Source organism: Balearica regulorum, chromosome 3 (genome assembly GCF_011004875.1).
Source record: "Balearica regulorum gibbericeps isolate bBalReg1 chromosome 3, bBalReg1.pri, whole genome shotgun sequence".
NCBI lineage: Eukaryota > Metazoa > Chordata > Aves > Gruiformes > Gruidae > Balearica > Balearica regulorum.
The window spans coordinates 74,451,812-74,475,913 of NC_046186.1; the positions used below are offsets into that span (position 1 = coordinate 74,451,812).

At 44.8% G+C, this 24,102-nt stretch overlaps 1 protein-coding gene across 4 annotated transcripts in view; it reads right to left on the reverse strand.

The window, feature by feature from the left end:
- UTRN (utrophin) overlaps positions 1-24,102 on the reverse strand; it is a 411,474-nt gene that overhangs the window by 378,103 nt on the left and 9,269 nt on the right. Inside the window, exons 1-2 of one of the 4 annotated variants that reach the window (XM_075748480.1) lie at positions 15,876-16,027; positions 14,778-14,941 (exon numbers count right to left, since the gene is read on the reverse strand). The exons of 2 other annotated variants lie outside the window; for them this stretch is intronic. In XM_075748480.1, the coding sequence (XP_075604595.1) occupies positions 14,778-14,856 (79 nt within the window). In that variant the 5' untranslated portion in view covers positions 14,857-14,941; positions 15,876-16,027. Of the gene's footprint in view, positions 1-14,777; positions 14,942-15,811; positions 16,028-24,102 lie in introns of those variants that run through there. One more of the 4 variants, XM_075748481.1, reaches the window with a different exon arrangement.

Here is a 24,102-nt window from a genome sequence, read left to right on the forward strand (position 1 = left end):
CAGACTTTTCAAACTGTAAGAAACAAGTGTAAAGAGTTACAATTCATTTCACAATTTCTCTCCTCCTTCCCGTGCCCACACAAATTATGCAGAATACTTTCATAATCAGGTTGCACTAGTCCTAGGCCACATAAATTTTTATTTCAGATGACCACTACAGTAAGTTAGCATCTTTCAACAGTGCATTACATCAGAAGAACTCATGTTCTTTAACCCCGTCCTTCTTTCCCCAGGCAGCAAAATGGAGTTCAACTGAACATTATATTTTCATGTATTTTTATTATATAGGGACACAAGTGTAAGTTAAAGCCAGAGACTGCAGGGCCAAAATAACAAGCTATAAAAAAAGGCGAGAACTAGTGTGGAAGCAAAACATTTCTAAGCCGTTTTCTTTTCTTTTAGTCAATTTAACTGAACTTTATATAGACATTGTCCATTTTCACCACCTGGCTACTGGTTTCTGCTCCATCCCAGCTACCCCTGTCCAACAGCAGCAGGGCAGTGCTGTGGAGGAAAGGATGCATCAGGACTTCCAAGGCAACAATTGGCAGCAAATTCTAAGCCTTCCCCCCCCCCCCCAAATCACACTAGAACCAAAACCTCCTTGCAAGTACATTACCCAGTGTGAATTACTTTTTTCCTAGCCAGCTCCAGTGGTGACATTTGCAGTGGAACCTATTTTCTCCAAAGGCCTGTTCAACAGATTTGGACTAGTTCAGAGGGGACTTCATTGTCAGCCACAGATTTCATCCTGAAACTAAATTTAATCACCTAAACTAAGGCCACTGAAGCCTTTAAGAATGAATGCAACAGTCCAAGACTTCTTCAACATCATGTTGGAAAGAGACAAAGAGTAAATTTGACATGCCTAAAACAGGTCAGGGTTTCTGGGACCCTTCACTGCTTTCATGCCAGTTTCCTCAGTGCTAAAGGCACCCTGCCCAGTTAATAGACAAAGAAACCACCACATCACATGTGATATTTTGCCTAGAACACCACCAACACGCTGTCGGTGAATTACGTTCTCTATTCATAAAATCACAGACTATGGGATCCTCCAGGTATTATATGTTCCTCTTCTACTCCAGTTCCTGTTGAAGAAAATTTATTCTGCCTCAGAAGTGGGCATTACATGCTAGAGTGATCCCTGACCTAACCCACTAACCCCTAATTTAGCTGTAGCATCAAGTGAACCAGTGAGAGACAGTCTCAAGAATAACATTAAAGTAGCTAGAAGAAGCAGGAGCTTCTTGTGAAAGTGCCCTGGAGCAGAAGTACCACACTCACATTCCTCTGTGGGGCAGGTACCTTCTTCCTCACCTGCACTTACTGACACAAAGCACATCACATTGCAATTCCTGTGGGAAATGACAGCAACCTCACCCAGCAAGTCACCAAGAATCAGACATCAATCACACCAACCACAGCATGCCACATCGCTCAATTCACGTGATTGACTACACCGTATAAATGAATGCAAAGCAGAGTTCATAAAGCTAGTGGGTATTTGACCAGGATAACCCTGCATAATGCTTCTACAAGCACACTTGCCATCTCAGTGCCAGATGCCAGAGCACCACTGTGCCCAAGCTAACAAGCTCTGTACCGTGCATACCCTGCGCTGAGCTTAGCACTTGCCAACAGCACCAGCCAAACCAAAGAAACAGCTCTCCAAACATGTCCCCCATCTTTCCTCCAGGCAAACATGGACTCAATTTCTTGTCAAAAGGATCCACAGTTCTCTCTGGGGTGACAAAATTCCTTTCTACATACAGCCCTAAGCTCCCCTTCTCTCTAGAATTCTCAGTTGTTTGGACTGTGACCCTGAGATAAACTTCATGATCATTATCTCATCTGGGGTAAACGATTACAGTAATGAAATCTCTCTTTTTCCTACAGCATGTTTTTGTTCAAAAATTTAGCAGAACTGTCCCTGTGCACAGGCCAGCCCCCCTTGCAACACAATGGCTGTTTATCACAGTAACGCTACGTTCTTACAACTATCAGTAGGGGTGGTAGCCAGATGGTTGCTAGTACCAGCAACACAAGGGTTTGTTTTGGTTGGGGTTTTTTTGGGGGGAGGAAAAGGGAGAGCAACATTCCTTTTCTCTAGCTCCTGACTGATGACCTTCTTTCTCCTGGAGATAAATATCAAGGCTTACTGCAAGTCTGCTCTTCAGCTTAGAGCAGCATCTTTCAGCACCGTCAAGCAGTACATCCCTAGTCCAGAAATGCTTACAAACGCTCTCTACCCCAGAATGCATTGGGGTTCGCCTGACTTATTAAGAAGTGCCCTCAATGCTCTCTGGCTCCTCACACTCTTCCTGGCATACCTTCTCACTGCACGATACATCAGGAATGGGCCACATCTCGCCCTACACAGGGGCCCGGCACTTAAGTTAATGGTCAGTGGTTTGAACCCTTTGAAAATTTGAACCAGCATTTCAAGGATGACAAATCAGCATGAGGGCTCTAATTAAGAGGTAATTACAGGAAAGATGGGCATCACCCCAAATCCCTCCCCCCCCCCCCCCCCCCATGGTTGTGTTTTGGAAAAAGTGACCCCTGCACATTTTTCACTGTGCTCAACAGCCGAGGCCCTGGGCACAGCCCAGCACCAAGGATGCTGCGCAGGCCTCAGATGGAGAGGGGTACAGCAGCTCCCTCCAGCCATGCACTGTTTCTGTGCCAGCACCCTCACACACCGCTCAGCAGCTTCAGCGGCAAACTGCAGCTGTTCAATTAAGTTTTGAGAAGGATGCCTTAAAATGTCTAGGCCCTTTGTGGATAGCTGAGGACTCTTCCCCTACCCAGCTGCTCTGGTAGCACCAAGCCACTGAGGTTTTTGTCAGGTACACAAAATATTTTCTGATCTAGGCCCCAGTAGTAACTGCCCTCAGGTAATTTTCCATTAAATCTTCTCTCTACCAATATTCAAAGAGGAGCAACAAAGCTGGTGAAGGGTCTAGAGCACAAGTCTTACGAGGGGCGGCTGAGGGAACTGGGGTTGTTTAGCCTGGAGAAAAGGAGGCTGAGGGGAGACCTTATCACTCTCTACAACTCCCTGACACGAGGCTGTAGCCAGGTGGGTATTGGTCTCATCTCCCAAGTAACAAGCGATAGGACAAGAGGAAATGACCTCAAGTTGCACCAGGGGAGGTTTAGATTGGATATTAGGAAATATTTCTTCACTGGAAGGGTTATCAAGCACTGGAACAGGCTGCCCAGGGAAGGGGTTGAGTCACCATCCCTGGAGGTATTTAAAAAGAACATAGATGTGGCGCTTAGGGACATGGTTTAGTGGTTAGGTTTAAGGTTGGCAGCGTTAGGTTTAGTGTTGGACTCTGTTCTCAAAAGTCTTTTCCAATCTAAATGATTCTATCTCTGCAAACAACTCTGTCTTCATCAGAGTTATCTTCTGTGAAGATGATCGAGAGCAGCAGCTAAATCCTCAAGGAACATTTTTTTCCCTCCCTGCAAATGCCTGCCAAGCCAGGGAGGTGAAGCCAGGGAGGCAGAGTTCAGCAGGAAAAAAATACTACAACATTTTCCACTTGTTTCACTAGATTTTTAAGACTGTCTCAAACTACTTTCTGTTCACAGCACAGAGGAGCTACTGCCTGAAGAACAGAAGCACGGGGGTCCCCAGGTGTTAGCACGCAGCCCTGCCACACACCAGGACACGTCCCAGGGCAGCAGGAGCCAGCACTGCCACACTAATCCTTCCGCCCTTCACTCATTCCAGGATGAGAGCAGGAAGGAAAAAAAGCCTCTCCAGCAATTTTGCTCTTTCCCCCACACGTTGTGTAGCGCACACACTGAGGCAGTCACTGCAGTATTCCTTCACCTGGAAGAAAAAACATGAGTCTGAACAAGGTAGAGGAAGAATAGAGCACACACACACACACAAAAGTAACTTTGGGAAGAACGGAAGTATTATTTTCAAAAAGCAAGGTTTTGGACTTTATTTTGGGAAATTATTTTTAACTGCACATCATGTTCAAATGTTATCCTCATACTTGGAATTGAACAGGACATCTATTTTTAAATATTATCCATTCAGTCACAAGTTATCCCCAGAGACAAGACAAATGACAATAAATCAGTGCCACAAATCATTACAAAGTCACCCTGGCTGAAAATTAGCCTGGGTGGCCATTCTATGATGTAATCATGTTTTACATGAGTCTCTGGTTTGTATATGCCACAATACCTTTTCTGTTTAGAAGAGACTACATCTCATCATACTCAAGATCCCATATGTTAACTCCAGTTACTCCAAAGCATCTTCTTTCAACCCCAAGTTCTGCCAGCCCAACCAGGTGTATACATCAAGGCAAGTTTATACACACAGGCTGTCATATTTTATCTTTAACATGGAGGCTCAAATTGAGAAGTATAACTGTACCAGTCTCACAACTGAGAGTAGACCGGCTTTAGTGCTAAGAGGAGATGGATGAGCAAAGAGTTTACTTCTGTCCAGTAGACATTCTTCCAGTTTGATCCTTCTCTTCTGGGGGCTGCTTGGTTTATACTGGGTGACACATGAAGACAGAACTTGTTACCAGCAAGACACTGTTCCACCCGATGCTTCAGACAGGCCACACAGCAGGACCTCACCTTCCCGGCTGCACCGCTGGCATTAACTTTACTGCTTCTCCAACAGGAAATATGACTCCCAAACTAGCAATCAAGGGGTGATCACCCCTCAAAAGCAACCCGTTTCATGAGACCAGCAACTCGTTTCATGTCCTTTCCTCCCATTACACCCCCTCACTTAAGGAAAGCAAAAAATGTTTAAGTGAATGCAATTTTCTTTCTTTACAGTTATAGTACCCTATGAGATGCAAAGGGCTCTGTCACACCACAACAGAATTTTAAACAAGGCACACAAAGTGATCTTTTAAACCAAAGATAATTTGGTTCCTAATTTTCAGTTAGGAAGATGTTTTGGTTTTAAATCAAAAAAGGTGGGTTCTGTGTCTTTGTTTTATTCATGGAGATAAACTCACCCAATACTGTTAGTCACTGTGTAAGCAGAGTAACTACTATCCTTAAACAAGGATGAAATATTTAACACTGTCTCCTGAGAAGAGGAGGTTATTACCATATAGTGACAGAAAACCCACTCCAGCAGATTACAGGTAGAGGAGCCGGCCTCAAAGTAGTCAGGAAATTCTTAGCTTGGAAAGACATATCACACTATGGAAATTATTTCCCCTCTTAAAACAAACACGAACAACAAAATACAATTTACGTGGAATTCATTAACTTCAAGTTTCCTAAGTTTTAGAAACCACTTACTGCATTATAGGCTAAATGAAAACTTTTATATACTGCTGCTTTAGATTAAAAAAAAAAAAAATCTAAAATTTGGTTCTTCTCAGGTCCATGTCTCACTTCTCCTCTAGAGGAGGGCCTACATAAAGACCTCCAGAAATCAGTCCTGAGATCTCGTAGTGGGGTTCTTGTTCTCCCTCCTGCCATGCTCGTACGGATGTGCAAGAAAGATGCAGACAGTGCATTTCCTTTTGGCTTAAAAAGGCATTTTTGCAGATTCTGAAGAGGTGTCATTCAAAAAGAGGCTCTGCTGTAGGACTGAGAAGTAACAGACCACCACCGCGGCTGATGCAGCAGTTACTCCTCCCCTGCATCTCAACAGCTCTGTAAGTCTCAACTGATCTAGTTTTCTTCAGATCAGAAGGGACCAAGAAAAGCACCTACATGGAAACATGTCAGAAATTGATGCCATCATTTTCTTGATACCCATAAATAGCAGAAAAAGGTTTTCCAAGTAGTGTATGATACCCGTGGGCATCTGAAGCTTCTTGCTAGAGTTGGAGTACGCTTGCAAAAACTGCACCTCTACTCAATGCTTTTTATGTATTGCTCTTCACTCAGGGGAAGGAAGAGGGAAAGAGGGGTTTGGTGAGGCAGCAGTACAGACCACAAGGTGAGAAGCCTGGCCTCTACAGAGGCTCTGTAAAGCACCTCACTAAAATTATGGATAGCAGAGATGGTTTTCAGTCTCCTTGCCTTTAACATTGGTTTTCCTGTAATCGAGGAGGAACTTTCTGTTAACATTCAGAGGTCAAATAATGAACTTGAATTAGGTTTCAATAGCCTTCAAAAACCCCACCACATGCGCAGAGTGGTATAGCATTTGTGACAAAGGGCACAATCCCATTTGAACTCTTCCTTCCTCTTTCTTCTGTTCAGTTTTGGACATGCTGGTTGTGCACTTCCACATCAATACAATAGTCAACATTTGACTTACCCTATCAAGATAGCAACATAAGCTTCCAAAAGTATGTTTCACATCTTTAATAAATTGTCAAACATCCAGGAAAAACAGAGTAGTGGTTTTTTGGGGTTGTTTTTGTTTTTAAAAAGGTGTCCCTTTGTCCTGAATTATCTCAATATTCAAACAATAATGCTCAAGTTGGATGAGGGGAAGCCTTTCCTGAGGCACCCAGGCAACAGTAAGAGGAAGGAGCACAGAGTCCCAAGGAGGCAATAGGGCTGGTGGTCCACAGCCCACTAGGAACCTGCAGCAGCCTGGAGCATTTGCTCCCATCCTCAGTACACCAGGTAGAAACAGCATCCTCACCTGCAAGTACCCGGGTACTGCACAAGTCTGACACTCCTCCAGACAGACACTTTCTCTGTACAGACAAAGTGCGTAAGTGTATTTTTTTTTAATTAGAAAGACCAGAGCAAGTACTTCATGTCTGTACTGTGGGTTTTAATAACTCTCGTATTAAACTTAATAAACTCTATTCTGAATGAAGCGTGTTAAATTAGCTAAAAATTGACTTTTATTTTTTTTTAAAGCTCAGTAAATCAAACCAGCAAGGTCTAAGTTGGGCACTACAGCCAGGTCCAAGAGAAAAATTCCTGAACACAGAGGAAAAGCACTCAGAGCAGAAAGGTTGCACACCACCATTCCAGAGAGCACAAAACTATATGCAGAAGGAAACTACCAGACTTTCAATTTCCCCAAAGGCTTTTCCTCAAGAAAGGCACGGCGTTAACACAATGTGTTCCTGTGAATTTCCACGAGAAGCCTTATCCAAAAACCAAGATGTACATGTAGAAACCAGAAAAAGAGAGCAATGAACTCTATCTGGAAATGATTTATGCTGACCATAGCTGCTGTTCATTATTAAGTTATTACACAAGTAAAAGCCTAGAAAAAGGGAACAGAAAGGTCTTGGTCTGTTGGTATTTAACTACTACTTTATTTATTCTCTTGTTTTAATACAATCGTATTTTATATTATAGCTATTAAAATAACAGAAAACAAAAATGTTTCACCCTATTCCCAGCATGCTCCTGTAAAATGTTCAGATAAGTCTCCTCCATTTGGTATTCATGCACAGACTACTCTTCTTTGCTCATCTAGGATAGCGTGGTAAATTAATAATGATAAAAAAAAAGCTAGCAAAACATTTCAGAACTTAGCCATCACACCACTTTTCTCTGATCAATAATTTGTAACATAACATTTTAGGAGCATATTCTACCTTTGGTCCTCTACCATGATCCAAATTAGGAGGGGAGCAAAAATCACATTTGATGCTAGGCAATAAAAGCAGAGTACAAAGGAACTAAAGTTATTTGTGGAATGAATTACATAGACCCATCAGAGCATGTTGTTTCATGGCTTAAGTGCACGATTCTCCACAGCTAAATGCATAAGCCACTCACGGTCCTTATATGTTTAATTCCTCTACAAAAGTCTCTGGTTTTGGATGGTGGGTCCTCCTGGTTTTCCACAAGATGAGGGGAAAAGGTGTTGAAGTCCAGAAAGGACCTTCATTATCAATAATTTATTGCTGAAAAGTATTGCTGCACATTTCCTATATTAATCAGCAAAATAACCTTAAGAACACATATCTAATCCCTGTCATGTAGCCCAGTTCTCTCCTACCAGCATGTATCCAGTGTGTTTGAGATAGACTGACTGTGTGTTTTGGTAAAAGACCAACTTCTATCTCCCACCAGCTAAAGACTCTTGCCCGCTTCTTGCACACTCAGCAGCAAAGCCCTGCACCTGAAGAGGGGCTAGGCTGTTAGAGAATGCTTCCCCAGGACCGGAGCTGCCTCGTTACAAGAGAAACTACTGATGAAGCTAGGCAATGCTCAAGTTATTCCCCTCCAGCATCTCAATGTGTTTAATGCATCTAACCCATGCACTCAACAGATTAACGAGTATCTAAAAATGCAAATTATTGAAGACCGAACACATTTCTGAGCATAAGAAACCTTCACAAGAAGGTCCCTGCCACGGTGTAGATGGGTCCCCATTGATAAACAGCCTCCCCTGCACCACTGCGGCTCACATCCAGAGCTGGTCAGACAGAGGGAAGAGGCAGCCCGTAACACACCCAGACAGACAGAACCCTGCCCTTGGCAGAAGGAACTATGACTGCCCACATCCTTCCCATTACAGCTGACCACCTTCCAGCAGCCTCCCCACCCAACAACTAGCACCCAGCCTGGCCACAGCCACGTCAGTCTCCCAGCTGCTCGGACACACACCTGGAGTCACGGCCAGCAACTCTGTGCCAGCGCCAACCTGCTCATCCCACAGATAAGCGGCTACAAAATGTAACTGCAAGTGTTTGTGTTTCAGTTCAGTTCTTTTTTTCTTGGCTTCACTTCAGGCTGAGCCCAACTTAGGTCCATAATCAAAGTAAGTTCTGCTTTTAATCTCTCTCCAAAGGCAGTATCAGGTGGTTTGGATGTCCTTTCAAAGAAACAGCCCAAAGACATCATATCCTAATAAATAAATAAATGGCACTTTCTGACTCCTCCTTCTTGATAGCAGATGTTTCACTGACTTTGCAGCTGTGTATATTTACAAGTCAGTAGTTTCTTGCCTCATTCCCAAAACTATAGCTTGCAACAGAGCCATATCATTGTCTTCTGTCAAGCCCACAGATGCCAGAGGGCTCTTCTATTTCCTTAGCCTGTTATTTTTGTTGCTACCTTTAAAACTCACAGCTTTCTTCTGAGAATTTACTGTCACTTTCTGAAATTACAGCTCAGCTTGCTTCTTTATTTAATTCCAGAAACACACTGGGGGAGGGAAAGATGGCATAAAACAGACTTCTGACAAAGTACATACGAGCACTAAAACTTACTCTTTCATCAACACAATAAAGACTCAGACAATGCAACTCCTCCCTCCCACCTCACGATGTTTAAACCCTGTTATTCATTCTTCAGACTGTTATTAAGGCATCTAAATAAATGCAGTTCTCCCCAACTTTGTGCTAGGAGCATCTCAGTTCCCGGGATGGGTGGGAACAGCTGTGCTCTTCTAATTGTGCATTTTCCTTTGAAGGAGGGATACTGTACGACACACGAAAAGCAGATCGCGCAGGCTTTGAGCACCGATTCATGCTGCTACATGGCAGCGGAGCAGCTACACTGTCCTGAAACAACAGCAGTTCAGCCCACATGCTCTTGCCCTTCCACACCTACATTGATTTACCTATTCCAGTCCGTCTCCCCACTTACTTGCATTCAAAAGATGTTAATAACAATACTGCCCTACTCTTCCCGGCTCACAAGAGTCAACCCCAACATGCACACCACAGATAAGTGATTCTGCTAGGAGGAAGAGTTAAGGTGAGGAGCAAAATTAGGAGCAGTTCCTGAGAGGTGTTATGATAGCACAGCTAATTCTTTGCTAAGCTGCCCAATGCTGTGAACTTTGTGAATTTCTTTGCACATGAAAATATTTTCATGATACTGCATGAGAGTCTTCCTTCTTCCCCCAGAGCTGAGGGGAGAAGCAGGGGACAGACGCTCAAAGAGCACTGGAGGTGACGGAGCCAGATACTTCACATTGCTCCTGGTCTGCCCCACACCTCAGCACCCCTTCTCCACAGGATCCTCATCGGTGGGGAGGTCCCACACCACCAGCAGCTGCCTCTCCCCACCCCAACTTTTAGATCTCTTTAGAAACACTTAACACACTAAACAAGGTGCCTCACATAGCAGCTCTTGCCCAAGGTTATAGCTTCATTTCCTGGCAGAGCATGTGCAAATCAATGAGCTGGGTTTTGGTTGGGGTTTTTTTTTTTCCCCTCCCCAAGGAGCCTCAATTTCTATTTCAAGGCAAAGTCGTGCTTCAAACACACAGAGCAGCATATGTTATTTCTTCACCTACCAATCAAGAGACTAGAAGAAGCCAGCCGGGTACTTACATATCTGCCATTTCATAAACACTAGGCAATACCCTAGAACTGTCTTCATTGCAGCATCCAATCTGTCCCCAGCAGACAGCCCAAAAAAAGGAGGCAATATAAATGACGGAAAGGAGCCAGGCTACAGCAACCAAAAGGTTTAGTTTTGAAAATGGTCATTTTAGTGGTCAGAAATAAGGAGCAGCAAGTTTGTCACTTGTCTTTTAACACCTTGTCTGCACACACTTGGCACAAATATCCCTGAAGAGCTCACATGGTGCAAAACCGGCTGCGCCAGCTCCGCGCACACTTGTCCAAATAATCTTAAGCATCCACCTGCAACTATGACGACTCCTGGACACTTCACACCGATGGAGCCAAGGTGACAAACGAGAAGCAGCGCATTTGGCCCGCAGCAATCTGGCGGCAAGAGGAACAACTGAAGGAACTGGTTCCAAAGGCAACACGTGGCACCGCAGGGCAGGGAGATCCTGGAGCAAGGGGGCTGCCGGCCAAGTAAGCATTGCTTCATAGGAACAGACAGACAGCAGCAGCAGTTCTCAGAACGAGCCTTGCCCAAGAACTCCAAAAATAAGTTACAATTTCTCAAAGCAGTCTTTCAGTCAAATATATTTAATGTAATTAAAAATAAAAGGTAGATGAGGAGAATTAAGTCCCCCTCAATTTAGACAGGAACTCATATATTAAAATGCACCAGAGGCATAGAGTAATCTTCCAGAAATGTTTTTCCTGTCATGTCTTACTGTTTAATTATATATTACCATTCCAAGCTACCATGACAGATTTTAAGTGAGTTTGTCTTTTTTCCATAATTAATCATAGCAAAGATTCATCTGTTCTTCAAGCCTCGTGATGACAGCGCTGTTTTCACCACTGTAAGGCAATCATCCCACAGCATTCCTTCCTGAAAGCTATTGCAAAGAGAAAAGCTCACCTATCTGCACAAGATGCCTTTCAAAGATATAAATCAGCTCCATATATGTTACTTCATATTATCACAAAGTAAAAAAGGGAAAACTGCTTTTCCATAAAAAGCAATCATACAGACACACAAGCACAGCACAAGCTAGTAATGCCAAATAAATGCTAATTATAAATATATAAATCCAATGTAACCATCCAGGAACAATTATCCTCCCCCTTAAACATCAGACACTCAGAGCCATCAACATCTGCCACTGGTGCAGTAGGAAGGGAGGCAAGAAGATGCTTGGTTCTTCTGGGAACGTAAGGTAGCCTCCCTTATAATTACCATAGCCAACAGTTATTTTAAAAGGAAGCTTTGGTCACCATCATATTCTATTCTAAGTGCAGAAGATGCATCTTCGAAAATAACTTGTATCTACACATAGATCAGCACTAACACTATCAAAGAAGAGTCACATCCAAAAGAGAAAATATTAAATGTTAATTGAACAAGAGAAAGAAGTCTCACTTTCTTTTTTTAGTATAAGTCACAGAAGTGAGATTACTGGAAAAACAAACTCTTTTCCTTTGGATAATCAAACATTTATCACTTACAACTGCTACAGCATATAGCATGTTCGTAGAAAGTTTTCTTCTTGATCACTGAAGGAAAAAGTATTTTCAACAAAACCAATAACATACAGGCATCTCCATTCAAAGTGTTTTATCCTTCATCCTCTCAGTTTAAACTCCTCAAAAGATGAATTAGATATAGGAAAAGTAATTTTACAAGTCTATGAAATCCTATGACACACACTCCCCCCCCCCCAAGCAACAAATAAAAACCCAACCCACCATTAATTTGACCGCTCTCCTATATCCTTCACATGGTATGCTGGTAACTTCCCAATTACAAGTCATCAAGGAAAAAAAAAAAAATTACATAGCTAGTTCTGGTCGTAAAAAACAGGCATAGATGGCCACCACACAGCTCCGAGCAGCAGTAAAACCTTATGTGTCTTATTACAGTCTCATAAGAGTAACGTTGGAAGATTCCAGCTCAACTTTCCAGTAACCAATCACTGCACTAGCAGGGCCACCTCTATGGCTGTCTAGCTGCCTCCCGGCTTTCCAAACCGGGATAACCAAAGCAGCAGTGACTATGAAAAGATGACCTATGCAGTTTGCCAGGCTGGTAAAGACCAAAGTTTACATTTGTAGCCAAGTATTTTGAAACGTTGTTACCACTACGACTCTTTGTTAAGGCCTGACCTCCAAAAGATTCTTGCATCCCAATCATCTTTTTTTTTTTTTTTCCAAGTTATAACAAAATATCAGATTTAGCCATATAGCTTAACCACCACTTTTCGAAGATGAATGTGTTTAAATAACCATGATATCCTGACAGCTTGATAATCTGCTCCAAAAAGGTGAAAAAAAACATGTTGAAAGAGACAGACAATTGCCCAGGAGAGCACAAAGTGAAGTGATCTTTACACAGGACATTATACATCTCTCTCTCCTTTTATTTACAAGAATAAATTGGTTTTAGTGTTCTTGTTTCAAAAATCCATAGCAATAATATGCACTTAAAAATACTATTTAAATGTATTAAATCACTTAAAGATTTTCACCCACCAGAAACAGACTTTATATTTTATTTACTAATGGTGAAAATATTAAATGCATATTTGCATGCTTTAATAAGTGTGTTAAAGATTTCCCATATTACAGATGATGAATTTAAAGAGTAGCAAGAAATAGAATAACAACACATTTCTTATAACAAAAGGAAAGCGGAGATCCTAAACCTTGGCTGGTTACGTGCTCTGTAGCCTCAAAACCCCAACAGATCCCTAGCTACTCCAAATATTAGTAAGTTAAGGTAACACTTCTACTGTACTCCAGTCACTTATATTGTGAACAACATCGTATGCTGGAGAAATCTTCCCAGCAAAAAACAACTCAGTTTTCCTTTCTAAATATTAAAATCAGCATTTTCTTTTCCAAATATCTAGGAAAAATGGTAGCATAGCTTACAATATTTTTTTTTCCCCCAGTCCTGACAACTAACCTTTAATTTGCTGCCATCTGTACTTCAGGAAACTTCAGCCCTTTCATTAGGAAATCCCTCCCACAGGTTTACTGGTAGGGAATGGTTCAGATCTGAGCTATGTAGTACAGTAATTAACTTGAAATCGCACATCCAGATCCAAACCAGTGTATTATTTAGAAAAGATGAATTATTTAAGACCAATCTTCACTTGCTATTTTTAATTTAATGCACAAGTCTTTTAGCCTTCTGAGTATTAGAATATACACCATTTTCTCAATAACAGAGAAGAAAGTTAAAGCAGTTGTAATAGGAGATTTACAATCATCTGCCTTAACCAAAACAACAGAACTTACCGTACAATTTGTTCATCCAAGGAAAACCTCAAATACAGCCGTGTTTCCTCAGACATTCTATAAAACTGTAGTACTTGCGTACATATATGCATACAAACTGTCTGCAAGCCATTCCCAAACTCAAAGACCTTAGAGGTGCTGGCTGCACATTTATAAGCAAATAAAGTTATGTCCAGAGGTTTCAAAAATCACAGCAGAAAATGTAAACCAGCACTACAGAAATTGAGATGGAAAACCACAAGCATTCCTGTTTCATAAACTGCACTTCCAGGAGCTAAGAGGAAGACTGCCTCCGCCAAAGGTGGTGTTCCTCAGAAAGAGGAGGTCCAAGAAACAAACTATTAACACACCAACAGGATCCAGACTCAAACCCGCATCCTACGTAACCTGACATATCAAATCACCGCCAACCGAAGAGCTACAGTTGTTAATGTATGGAACATTTAAAGAAAACGCAGTTAGGTTTCAGATATCAATGGAAAAATCTTTTGAGAACAGAAGCATTTTGTATTTAAGAGAGAAAAGACAGCCTTTGAGGCTAAAGAAGCCAAGCATCCAGTCTCTGGATGTAGCACAAATTTCTATCAAAGTATAAACAATTCACTTCTGCCCCTCCAAAGCCATCGCTCTTCCCCTGCTAAAATGAGGGAACCTCCTTACCCCTCCAGCATCCATCAGAGCCTCAGAAAACTCAACCATACAACCACCAAAAAAACCACCTCATGTTTTTCTAATAACTTTCAGATCTGTTATATGAATGTTTTGCTAGAGGAAATGCCTGAGCAAGTAGCCTTAAACAACTGTTTTACATTAAGGAGGAAGCACATTAGTTTACTGCACGAGTACTACAGCGATGCACTTTTAGGAGGTGCAGTATTGCAGCCACAGTTGCCATTTTCAGCATCTGAGAATAAACACAAAAGCTGCCAACACTGGGTTGCATAAGAGCACTTTAAGCACATGGTTATTTACAAAAGCAGAGGTAATTATAATGCAGAAGGTGGATCCCAAACAGACTTGACTAATACTGTCCAAAAAAAAAAACCCCATAAAACAGAGATCTACAATTACTATTACTTAATTGTAGGACAGCTGCACTAACAGCCTCAGTCGCTCGCTATACTACCAGTGTGCGGCCAAAAAAAGTTGGAAAAAGGTCCTGTTTAAAAATGCAAGCTGATGTCAGAAGCTACGTGTAGAGGAAAAAAAAATAGGAAGCCACTGTTTCTCTTGACACCTTACCTGATCTGGACTTAATGATGTCGCTGAACTCGCTGTGCCCCCCGCCAGGTCCTTCCTCCTGGTCAGAGACACGGGCCATGCTGGCGGGCTGGGGAACGCCACGGGCGCAGCCTAATTCCGTCGGGACAGGTCTCCCATGGAGGGCCCCGGCTCAGCACCAGCACCTACAGCGCAGGACCAGGAGCAGAGAGGCACCGTAACTCCACGGGCTACACCAGGCGCGACTCCGGGCGGGAAGCGCGGGTCAGGACCGATGCTTGCTGGCCATGCCCACGCGTGGCGGGGCGGCCAGTCAGCCGGTCGCTGTGCCCCTGGCCGAGGGACGCCTTGTGGGATTTAAAAAGCGGAGATGGCACAGAGGGGTGCCGCCCTCAGTTTAATCCCTAGCCACGAAAGTGAAGCTTCAGCCACCCTTGGCCAACAGGGCACCCCACGCCCACCCGTGCACCCCACAGGGACAGGCCACAGCCCCTGCAGCGATACCGCCACCGCCCCTCACCCAGCCGGCACCAAACGGGACGTCCCCGCTCGAGGGGGGCGGCAAAGCCAGGGAGCCCCGCTCCTCCCGGCTCCTCCGGCCGGCCGGCCCCGGGGGCGTGAGAGCCACGTGTGGGAGAAGCCACGGAGCGCCTCTCCCGGGCGGGGGGAGCCGAGCCCCGCGGGACGGGCCCCGCACAGGGTCCCCGGGCGGGTCCCCGCCAGCCCGGCCGAGCCGCCACCGCCCCCGCTCCCCCGGCGGGATTTTGACCCGGCGGGCGGCCGGGCGCGCCGGCACCTCCTCCCTGCGGGGTGCGCGGCCGCAGCGGCGCCGCCGCCCCTCGGGCACCCCCGCGGCGGGGCCTTCCCTCGCCCCGGCTGCCCGCGGCCGCCCCGTCCCACCCGCTCCCCCGCCGCCCCGCATCGGCACCCCTGCCCCGCCCGCAGGTGCGCCCAGCCGCGGATAATACGCCTCCGCGCCCCCGTCCTTTACCGGCTCGGAGTTGGGGAACAAACTTTCCCTCCCACACCCCTCCCGAAGCCGAGCCACCGCCTACCCGCGGGACAGCCCCGCGCAGAAAGACGCCGGGGACCGGCCGACAGCAACCCGCCGCCACTCACCCCTCGGACACGGCGGCGGGAGGCGGACCCGCTTCCCCACGGCACCGCCCGCCCCGGCTCCTCCCCGCGCCCCGTCCCCCAGCGGCAGCTCCCGCTGCGCTGGCGGACCCACAACTTTCTGTGCGAGCTGCCGCTGCCGCCCCTCCTCCTCCTCGTCCTCCTCCGCCCCTCCCGGCCCGGCCCTGCGGCGGCTCCTCCCCCGGCCCCGGCACCCCTTTGTTAGCCGGGCCAGCGCCGCGGCTGCGGGAGAGCCGCCTCGGCCGCGCGGCCCCTTCTCCGAGGGGGCGGGAGGGGCGGGGCTGCGCCCGCCGCGGGCCCCGGCCGGGCCGGGCCGGGGCGGGGCGGGACAGAGAGGGGCGGAGCGCGTCCCGGCCCCGCCCCGCGGCAGCGGGCGGCTGCCGGCCGGGCCCCGCGCCCCCGAGGCCCCCGCCCGAGGAAGCGGCGGGTCCGGTGGGGGGGAGCGGTCAGCGCCGCCCCGGTCCTGCCCCCGGGGCCTTACCGGCCTCACCTGCACAGAGTCGCTCCCGCCTCTCCGTTCTTTTCCTTGCCCCCCCCCCCCAAATAAGAGCGGTCGCGCAGCGGTCCGGAGGCGAAGCGCACGGCGGGCAGGGCAGGGCAGGGCAGGGCGGGCACGGCGGTGCCCCGCTGCTCGCTCGCCCCGTCGCTCCCCGTTGACATTCAAGTCGCAGGGCAAGGGGGTATGACAAAATTTGAGGGGCATTGAGGATGCTTACTCACTCAGCAGCAGGAAACAGCTCTCCCGAAACTTTGTCTGGTTTGGCCGGGTGTCCTAGCCCCTGCTCACGGAGCTGCCTCACAGCTGCCAGGGTGTCTGTAGCCACTTCTTTAGGTATGAACAGACATATACGTTAGCAAAATATTTTGCTCACGCTAGTTAATTTGTTGCTACATTTGCAATCTGGGAATGAACATACTCGTATTTGCTCAGGCAAGTAATGTTTACTCACCTACACTGTAAGGCTGCTGAACGCGTGGCCCTTATTTCTCGTGGTGAGCATTAGTCTGGACCTTCAGCGATATCGGAGAGACACCATAGCGAGTAATTCCTCAGTGTTACCTGCCAGGCCTCAGCCATTTTCAAGGTTAGATGTATCCCCAACACTGAGCACCTCACTGCCTTAATAACACAACCAGACACCGGCCAGCGGCACGCAGAATTTATTAGCTAGTAGAGAGGAGGGAGCCCGGGCTTGGCAACACCTTCGTTTTATCTCCAGGTGAACAGAAATCGGTAGCAATGAAATGAGGAAGACTTGTCTTCAAAAGCCTTTTTTCTTACCAGTATACAGCTCGTGAATTTACTGGGCACTACGCGTAACAATAATAAACAACGACTGTGTGTATTTTAACCTAAGCTAACTTTGACATATACCCATACTTTACTATTTCCCCGAAGGAAAAAAGAGATACCTCAAAGAAGCAAAACAAGCTACCTGTAAATTATTATTACCATAGTTCTAACTGCACTTAACGTTTTTTTCCTCAACCTTTGGTCTGTGCAGTATGTGTCTAACAGGGACTGGGACTTACCGTTCTGCATCCCAGGAGGCAGGGCTTCGCAGAGTGTGATGTATTTTTGCACTTCGAAGAAGCCCCGAATATGAAGATGCCTAGTCCTGATCATTCAATAGATTTCCTGGGTGATTCAGTGCAAAGTAGTTAATTCATCCTTGATCTGTTCAATCCAAACTACTGCATGCAGTCATTAATGGTTCTTACTTGTAAAGAGATAATAAAAAAGTGTCCAAAGTGGTGTGATGACTGAAGCTGTGAATCTGTCAAGAATTGCAGATCATGGATGACAAAGACTATAAAGCCACGGATATGGATACCTGTCAGTGTCCAACTGCACGGCAGTGCTGAGCAGCAGGCTGGTTGTGTTGGAAACGTATGGTCTGTGTTTATGCCTGTTTGTTTACATTCTACTGATAAACTTGTACTACGAACATAACGCTTGTGGTTAGAGGAGCACCACTTGTTTCTTGCCTTCTGCCTTGCTGCTCTTGAGTGAACAGACGGCTTCTCTGCCCCATCCCGTGCATTCCCTCTGCATGCTGGATTTTCAGTGCCCAGTGATGGAAAAAACATCCAAATACCGGAAGGCATGTAACCCAGCTGCATTTCATACAGGTCTTCCACGAACAGGACGAGAGACGTACTGACCCATGTAACCCAGTGCCAGCTCGAGAGTCAGCACAGATGAAAATCGTCATTCTCACTGCTGGGTATCTAGCAGCGGTACAGGGCCTGGGGATCCCAAAGCACCGTGTTGCCCTGCCTAATGTGAGCAACTACTACTTTGTAGGCTGCACGGAGGGGATTAGTCATTTCACAGAGGTTACCCAAGGCCGCTATCAGGTAGCAATAACTTTGATCGCTAAAAGCTGCAGTCAAGCTGATAAGCGGGAGCAGAGAGCTGGTGTATCCCATTTCAAATATCCGTCTGTAACCCCAAGGTTCTGATTTTTATAATCTTGCTCTGAAAGCACCTATGAATTATTTCTCAAAAAGAAACACGTTTCAATTTAACCTGATAGCATTTTCTTTTTTGTCCTTTTTCTTCTTTTTCTTTTTTTTTTTTTTCCCCTGAGCATCATTATGTTCTTTGAACTGCGGAGTGCCAGCAGAAGGGTAATAGAATAACAAGACTGCACACCACCTCAGGGAAGCAGGAGAATTTTTTTCCTGGTGTGTTTCAAACATGCCTCTCTCCAGAGCCATCCTCGCTCAGCTGCTGATCAAAGCCTGAGTTTTCCGAGCTAGTTATTTAGACTGTAGGCTTCTCAGTGCAAGGGCTATAATTTTGATATCTGGGTCTTTAGGCACAACTCCACCGGGTGCAAAAAAACCCCTGCTAATCTTTAATATTCCATACATGTTTATGTTTTAGGCCTCTTTAATTTTGTATTTGAGTGATTGGCAGAATTAGAAAATAATGACTAGCACAATTTTAAAGTCAAACAACAGTGTCTCCACAGGGTTGTATTTCTAAAACCTACACTCATCTACAAATTTCTTGGTTGCTGCAGACCGTTAATATCATGTGGATTGTGTGGCACAGTTTATCTTTCTGTATAATGCAGAATAAATTAGGAAAAGAAAGGAAAAGTCCATGAAGCCCTTAGACAACGTTAAGAAAGGAAAGACAAGGGGAATACAGAAAAAGAAACTGTGAAGAAATTGGCTGAGAAGATGTGGAGCCCTTGAACTTTGACCAAAGTAAATAAATACTTTATTCCTTAGTGCATGAAAACAATGCTGTTGTGAGACTCTGAGTTCATCTTACCTTGTCTCCTTGTCTTTTTGTTGTTCTTAGCATTTCTATTTTTAGACTACACTCATAATTGATAGGATTACGATATAACTAGGTATTTAATGTATCTCATTACCTTGAGATTGACTGCTGTAATAATGCGTGTGCCCATTCATCAATGTTTAGTCACGATTTCAGAAAACCATTCCATATTCAGAAAGACATCAGATACCAAATGAATTGCTTTGTCAGTAGAGTATCTTTATTGTTCCTTTCTGCCTAGCCCACCGTGTTGTCACTCTCAGTTAGCAGGCTGGGCAGGCTGTTACTCAGCAGACATCTTTTTTCCTGCAGAACTTGCATCTGATTCCCAATAACGGTTCCTTGGTGCTTCAGTGCTGGTATATTGCACTAACCAGTTAGTACAAGTCCCTTACTATTTTCATTCTCTCTTACCTGAGGAGAAAAACATAAAAAGACCTTATATAAACATTCTCTCTCTGTATGTTCCTCTTGTGAGGAAAATGACCAAGTTTTTCTAAAAGCTTGGGTCAGTTTTATCTACAACACCTTTTGCAGTACCTTTGAAAGGCTTGAGTACACTGGGCAGACATATTTAGCTTGTTCCTTTTCCTTTCTTTTGTTGTAATCCAAGTGCTTTTGAGTTATCTTTGTTGTTCAGCTAATTATCAGATGCTAAAATATTCAGAATATTAGCACCATTTTTAAAGGCGGGCACAGCATTTTCTACCCTCAACTCCTTAGTTTGGGATCTGATTCTAACATTAGATTGTGTATGTTTATTCCAAGCTCAGCCGCCTTTGTATGTGAGCTCCTTCTGAACTCCTCCATGAATTCAAGCCCTGTTGTGGTAGGCACTGCAACACATCTTAAGAAATTCAAGACTGTTTTGCCACGCAGAGTTAATGGGGGGGGGGGGGGGGGGGGGAGGGGGCAGTGGGCAGTCATAATAAATACAGGAGGCCGGGGTGCAAGATGCCCTTGGAGCAAAATGCCTGCCACTGCAGCTCCACCTGACTGTCTCTGCATCACCATTCTCTGTCCTTCTCTTCCTGCTTAACCTAAAGAAAAAGCAGTGTGTTCCCCTTAGCATACTTCCATTTCTACAAGTTGGGATCTCTATCTTCAGTAGATTCTCCTCACTCTATTTTTATCTCGTTAGATTCGATATATCTATCGATTAGATTAGATTCAAGGGAATATTGTGTGCATAAAAAAACATTGGAAACTTGTATCTTAAGTTTCAGCAATTTTTTATAGCTTCATTATAAAACCCCAGAAAATTGTACTGTATTAATAGAAATGCTGACATCCCTTTAGCTGCAGTGACATTAATTGAAGCTACCATAATTTATCATCATTCTGAAGGATATAACCTCTAAAAGTACATTAAATAAGAGTGCATTAATGAACAATTATAGTAATCAATTTACCCTCCCAACATAAGTCTCCTAACTGCAGTACAGGACTGGAAAAAAGCAAATCATCATCAACAAAAATGCCTGTGCAAGACAGGAACCTTTGGCCAACGCCATGAGGCAATCCTCTACAAGGGCAGCTGTGAGCTCTTAGTCAGTCACTCCTAACACAAGCTGTTTTCTGTTTATTTATTTAGTCTTTCTGTTTATTTCTTTCACTCGTGTCTATTTTTTCAGTGCTGTTCCATTCCCATTTGAATAGCCTATGCTATAGATCAGCACAGGTTTGCTTAGTGGCTAGACACAAATACTTCATGCTTGTACAATTATCGAATAAGTACGCTTTTTCAGCACATTTATCAGTTAGGGGTTACAATAGGAAACAGGATTCCTGTGTTAACACAATATAGAAACTTGGGTAACTTGCTTAATTTTAGTAACTTGGTTCACTCTTTGCAGTAGGGAAAAAAGAAATCTTCCATCCTGGGGGCATTATTTATTGAGTGAAATAATATGATAGTTGGACAAAGAATTTGGAAACACTTCAAAAATTAAAGTGCTCACCACTCTCTGCAAAAATAGTTATTGGTGGAAAGTGTTGGAAGGGTGTTTCGTTGTCAGTCTTTATTTTAGGGGTAGGCAGTGGGAGAAGACGCAATTTATTCTTACCAAACTTAAGAAGTAATTCCTTACTACATGTGGATGGTCCCAATACGGAATGATTACAAACCAACTTAAACACAAAAGAGAAATGAAACAAAACAATTTTGCACAAAAAAATTGTTATTTTTTTACATTTTTTTGCCTCACTTAAGATCAAATGATTAGGTAAGTGTCACCATTTCTTTGGTGTTTCCTGTTAAATGATCAATGTGGATCCTTTGTACTTGATCCCTTAAGAAGATCCCTAATTAGAAGTAGATTTTAAGATTTTGCATAGGAGATTGCACAAGTGTTAACAAAATCTCCGCTGGAAGACATCATTCATTAACATCCTTACTGGAATAACGGTGCTCCCTGGGACAGCAAAAGCACCAGCAAAAAGCCAGTGCTATGGATGGCGTGTCCCATTTTCCCACCTACTGAACACTTTCCATCCGATTGAACTCCCCCGTAGACTAGACTTGGCAGCCTGTGGCTTTTACCCCCTGAATCACACGAGGACACGAGTGTTTACCGAGACTGAGGCAAGAGCCGGGTTTGAAACGCTTCAGCATTGATCCCTCCAGCTGCAAGACAGCTGCAGCCCAGAAGCTGCACAGCAGCGCTCTCACCGCCCTGAGCACACCCTCGCGCCTCCGGCTTCCCCACCACAGGTGAGCAGCCCATAGCCAGGAGAAGGCTTGACCGGGTTTTGCCATACCTGCCACTGCGAGCGTGCCCTCGCACCCTCTAGGAAGCCCCACTCTTAGAACTGACTCCATATGGGCTTACAAGACTACCAGTAGCCTCCTGTTTCCAAAACACGTAGAGTTTTGTGAAAGTGCAAATAACTTTTAATTACTAGCACTAAGTGGGTTTTTCTTTGTTTGAAACGACAAGGATTTTGGCTTTTAACTAAAACAAAGAAAGTTACCATGCTAACATTAGATCTGAACATTACAAATGTGTATATAAATTTTTAATTCTGAGCAAATGAATAGCCCTTTCTAGTCAACAGAATAAATTATGTAAGCAAAGTTTTATGCCCACCAAAGACTCTAGTCACAGGTTTGTTTTGCAGTGTCTGGTTTTCTGTGGCTACACCTGTAAAACAGAAGGAGATGCTCTGCAAGTTGTGGCATGTGACAAAGCGCATCTGTAGATCTCCGTGCTGCCTAGGCAATCTCACTCTGTGCCGCTTCACATTTTCACACTCATTTTACGAAAATTCAGCCTGAATGAGGTCACTCATCGCAAGGTACGGTCAAAGCTATTTCAGCTCATGGTTTAAATCTGAAGCCTCTCATCCCCCTCCTGAGTTCCTCCTGGAGCGGGCAGCAGTGGGGCTGCCCCCAGCGAGGCGCTGGGCAGAGATGAGCTGCTTCGCCCGGCCGCCCCGCTCCCGGTGCTGCTGGCTGGCCGGCCATGTGCTGGCCGTGCTTCTTGCGAAATTTCCCCCACGTGAGCAGGAAATCTTGACCACCCCATTAGGGAAGTCTTCTGTCGGCTTTGTGCAGCCAGGGCCAAGACTGAGGTCTGAACCTAGTGAGCGCTGTGAGTTTCCCAGAGGGATGAGGACTCTGATTATTTTTTTTTAGTCACTGGGAGGGTTTGAATGTTAAGATTTCCAGAAGCGACAGGGAGCTGCGACGCGTGGCACACCGGGCAGCGTGGACAGGGGTGAGCTTCACACCTTCGGCAGGACCGTGAACAGTGCCCTCGCTCGTCCCACGCCTGGCACACTGGGGCCACGGCTGCCGCCTGACTGCCACGGGAATTACGTGCCCAGCTCGAGGAAAAGCATTTGGCTCAAAGTATACAGTTCTTCAGGGAATGAAAAATTTTCTAAGAGAGGTTTCCAGGTTCCTGAAATTATTTTGCAGCTTGTTAAATAACTGCTGTGCTAGAAGCTCTGCAGGCAGTAATTATTGCTCCATTTTCTTCTATTAGGCAGTCCTGAACTGAGCCATGAAAATTGCTTTGAAATCACAGCAGACAAAGAGGAAACTTTTGGACATCGTTTACTTTGGGATGTTCCAAACCAAAGCTATCTTCCAAACCAAAAAAGAAGTCCAGCCCTGCCAAGTCCTTAATCACTGAAATGAAGACAGAGACCGCAAAAATGAATGAAAAGATGATTGAAACAATTTTCCTACTCTGAAAAAGCCTTTTTTGGAGTGACTGTCAGAAGAAAATGAGGGAGCAACAAAACCCCTTAATACATGACTGATGTATCTAACTGGAGGTGACTTGCAGAGGCCAAGCGTTTGAAAAGGGAGCAATGCTGGAGTTTGTCCTTGCTGGGAAAGAACTCGTACATGGACTTTGCATTTCAGAAAATAAAGCCTTACTAGCATTTCCAGAGAAATTTCCAACCATGTGAGAGCAAGAATCTTCTTAAGAGTATCCACTCTGTGCCATTATAACATAATTGTAACATAATATCCAAGCACTTATGCTTCAAGCGCTTATGAACTCATCTTAAAAACATTTACCAGGTACAGGATGACAGTAGTATTTATAGCAGAGAAGTACCAAAGGGCTCGCTCAGTCAGCATCAGGTGCCTTTGAGCTCGACAGTATGTAAACACAGAGCAACAAAGTCCCTCACTCAAAGAGCTTGTGTCTGGCCCAGGACAGACGGTATGTTTTAAAACTCTGTGAGTATGATCTGACAAATGCTGTAACTACTGTTAAAAGGAAAGATGTATATTTAAAATACAAACGTATCCAAGCTCTGGCAAATTCAGAGTTTAAATCTAGTCTGAAATATGAAGCTGTGATCATGAAAAAAGGCAACAGTAAACCAAATTGTACAATTGAGAAAGCTAGCTGGGAATGCAACCTAATTTTAGCAAATCCTGTGAAACAT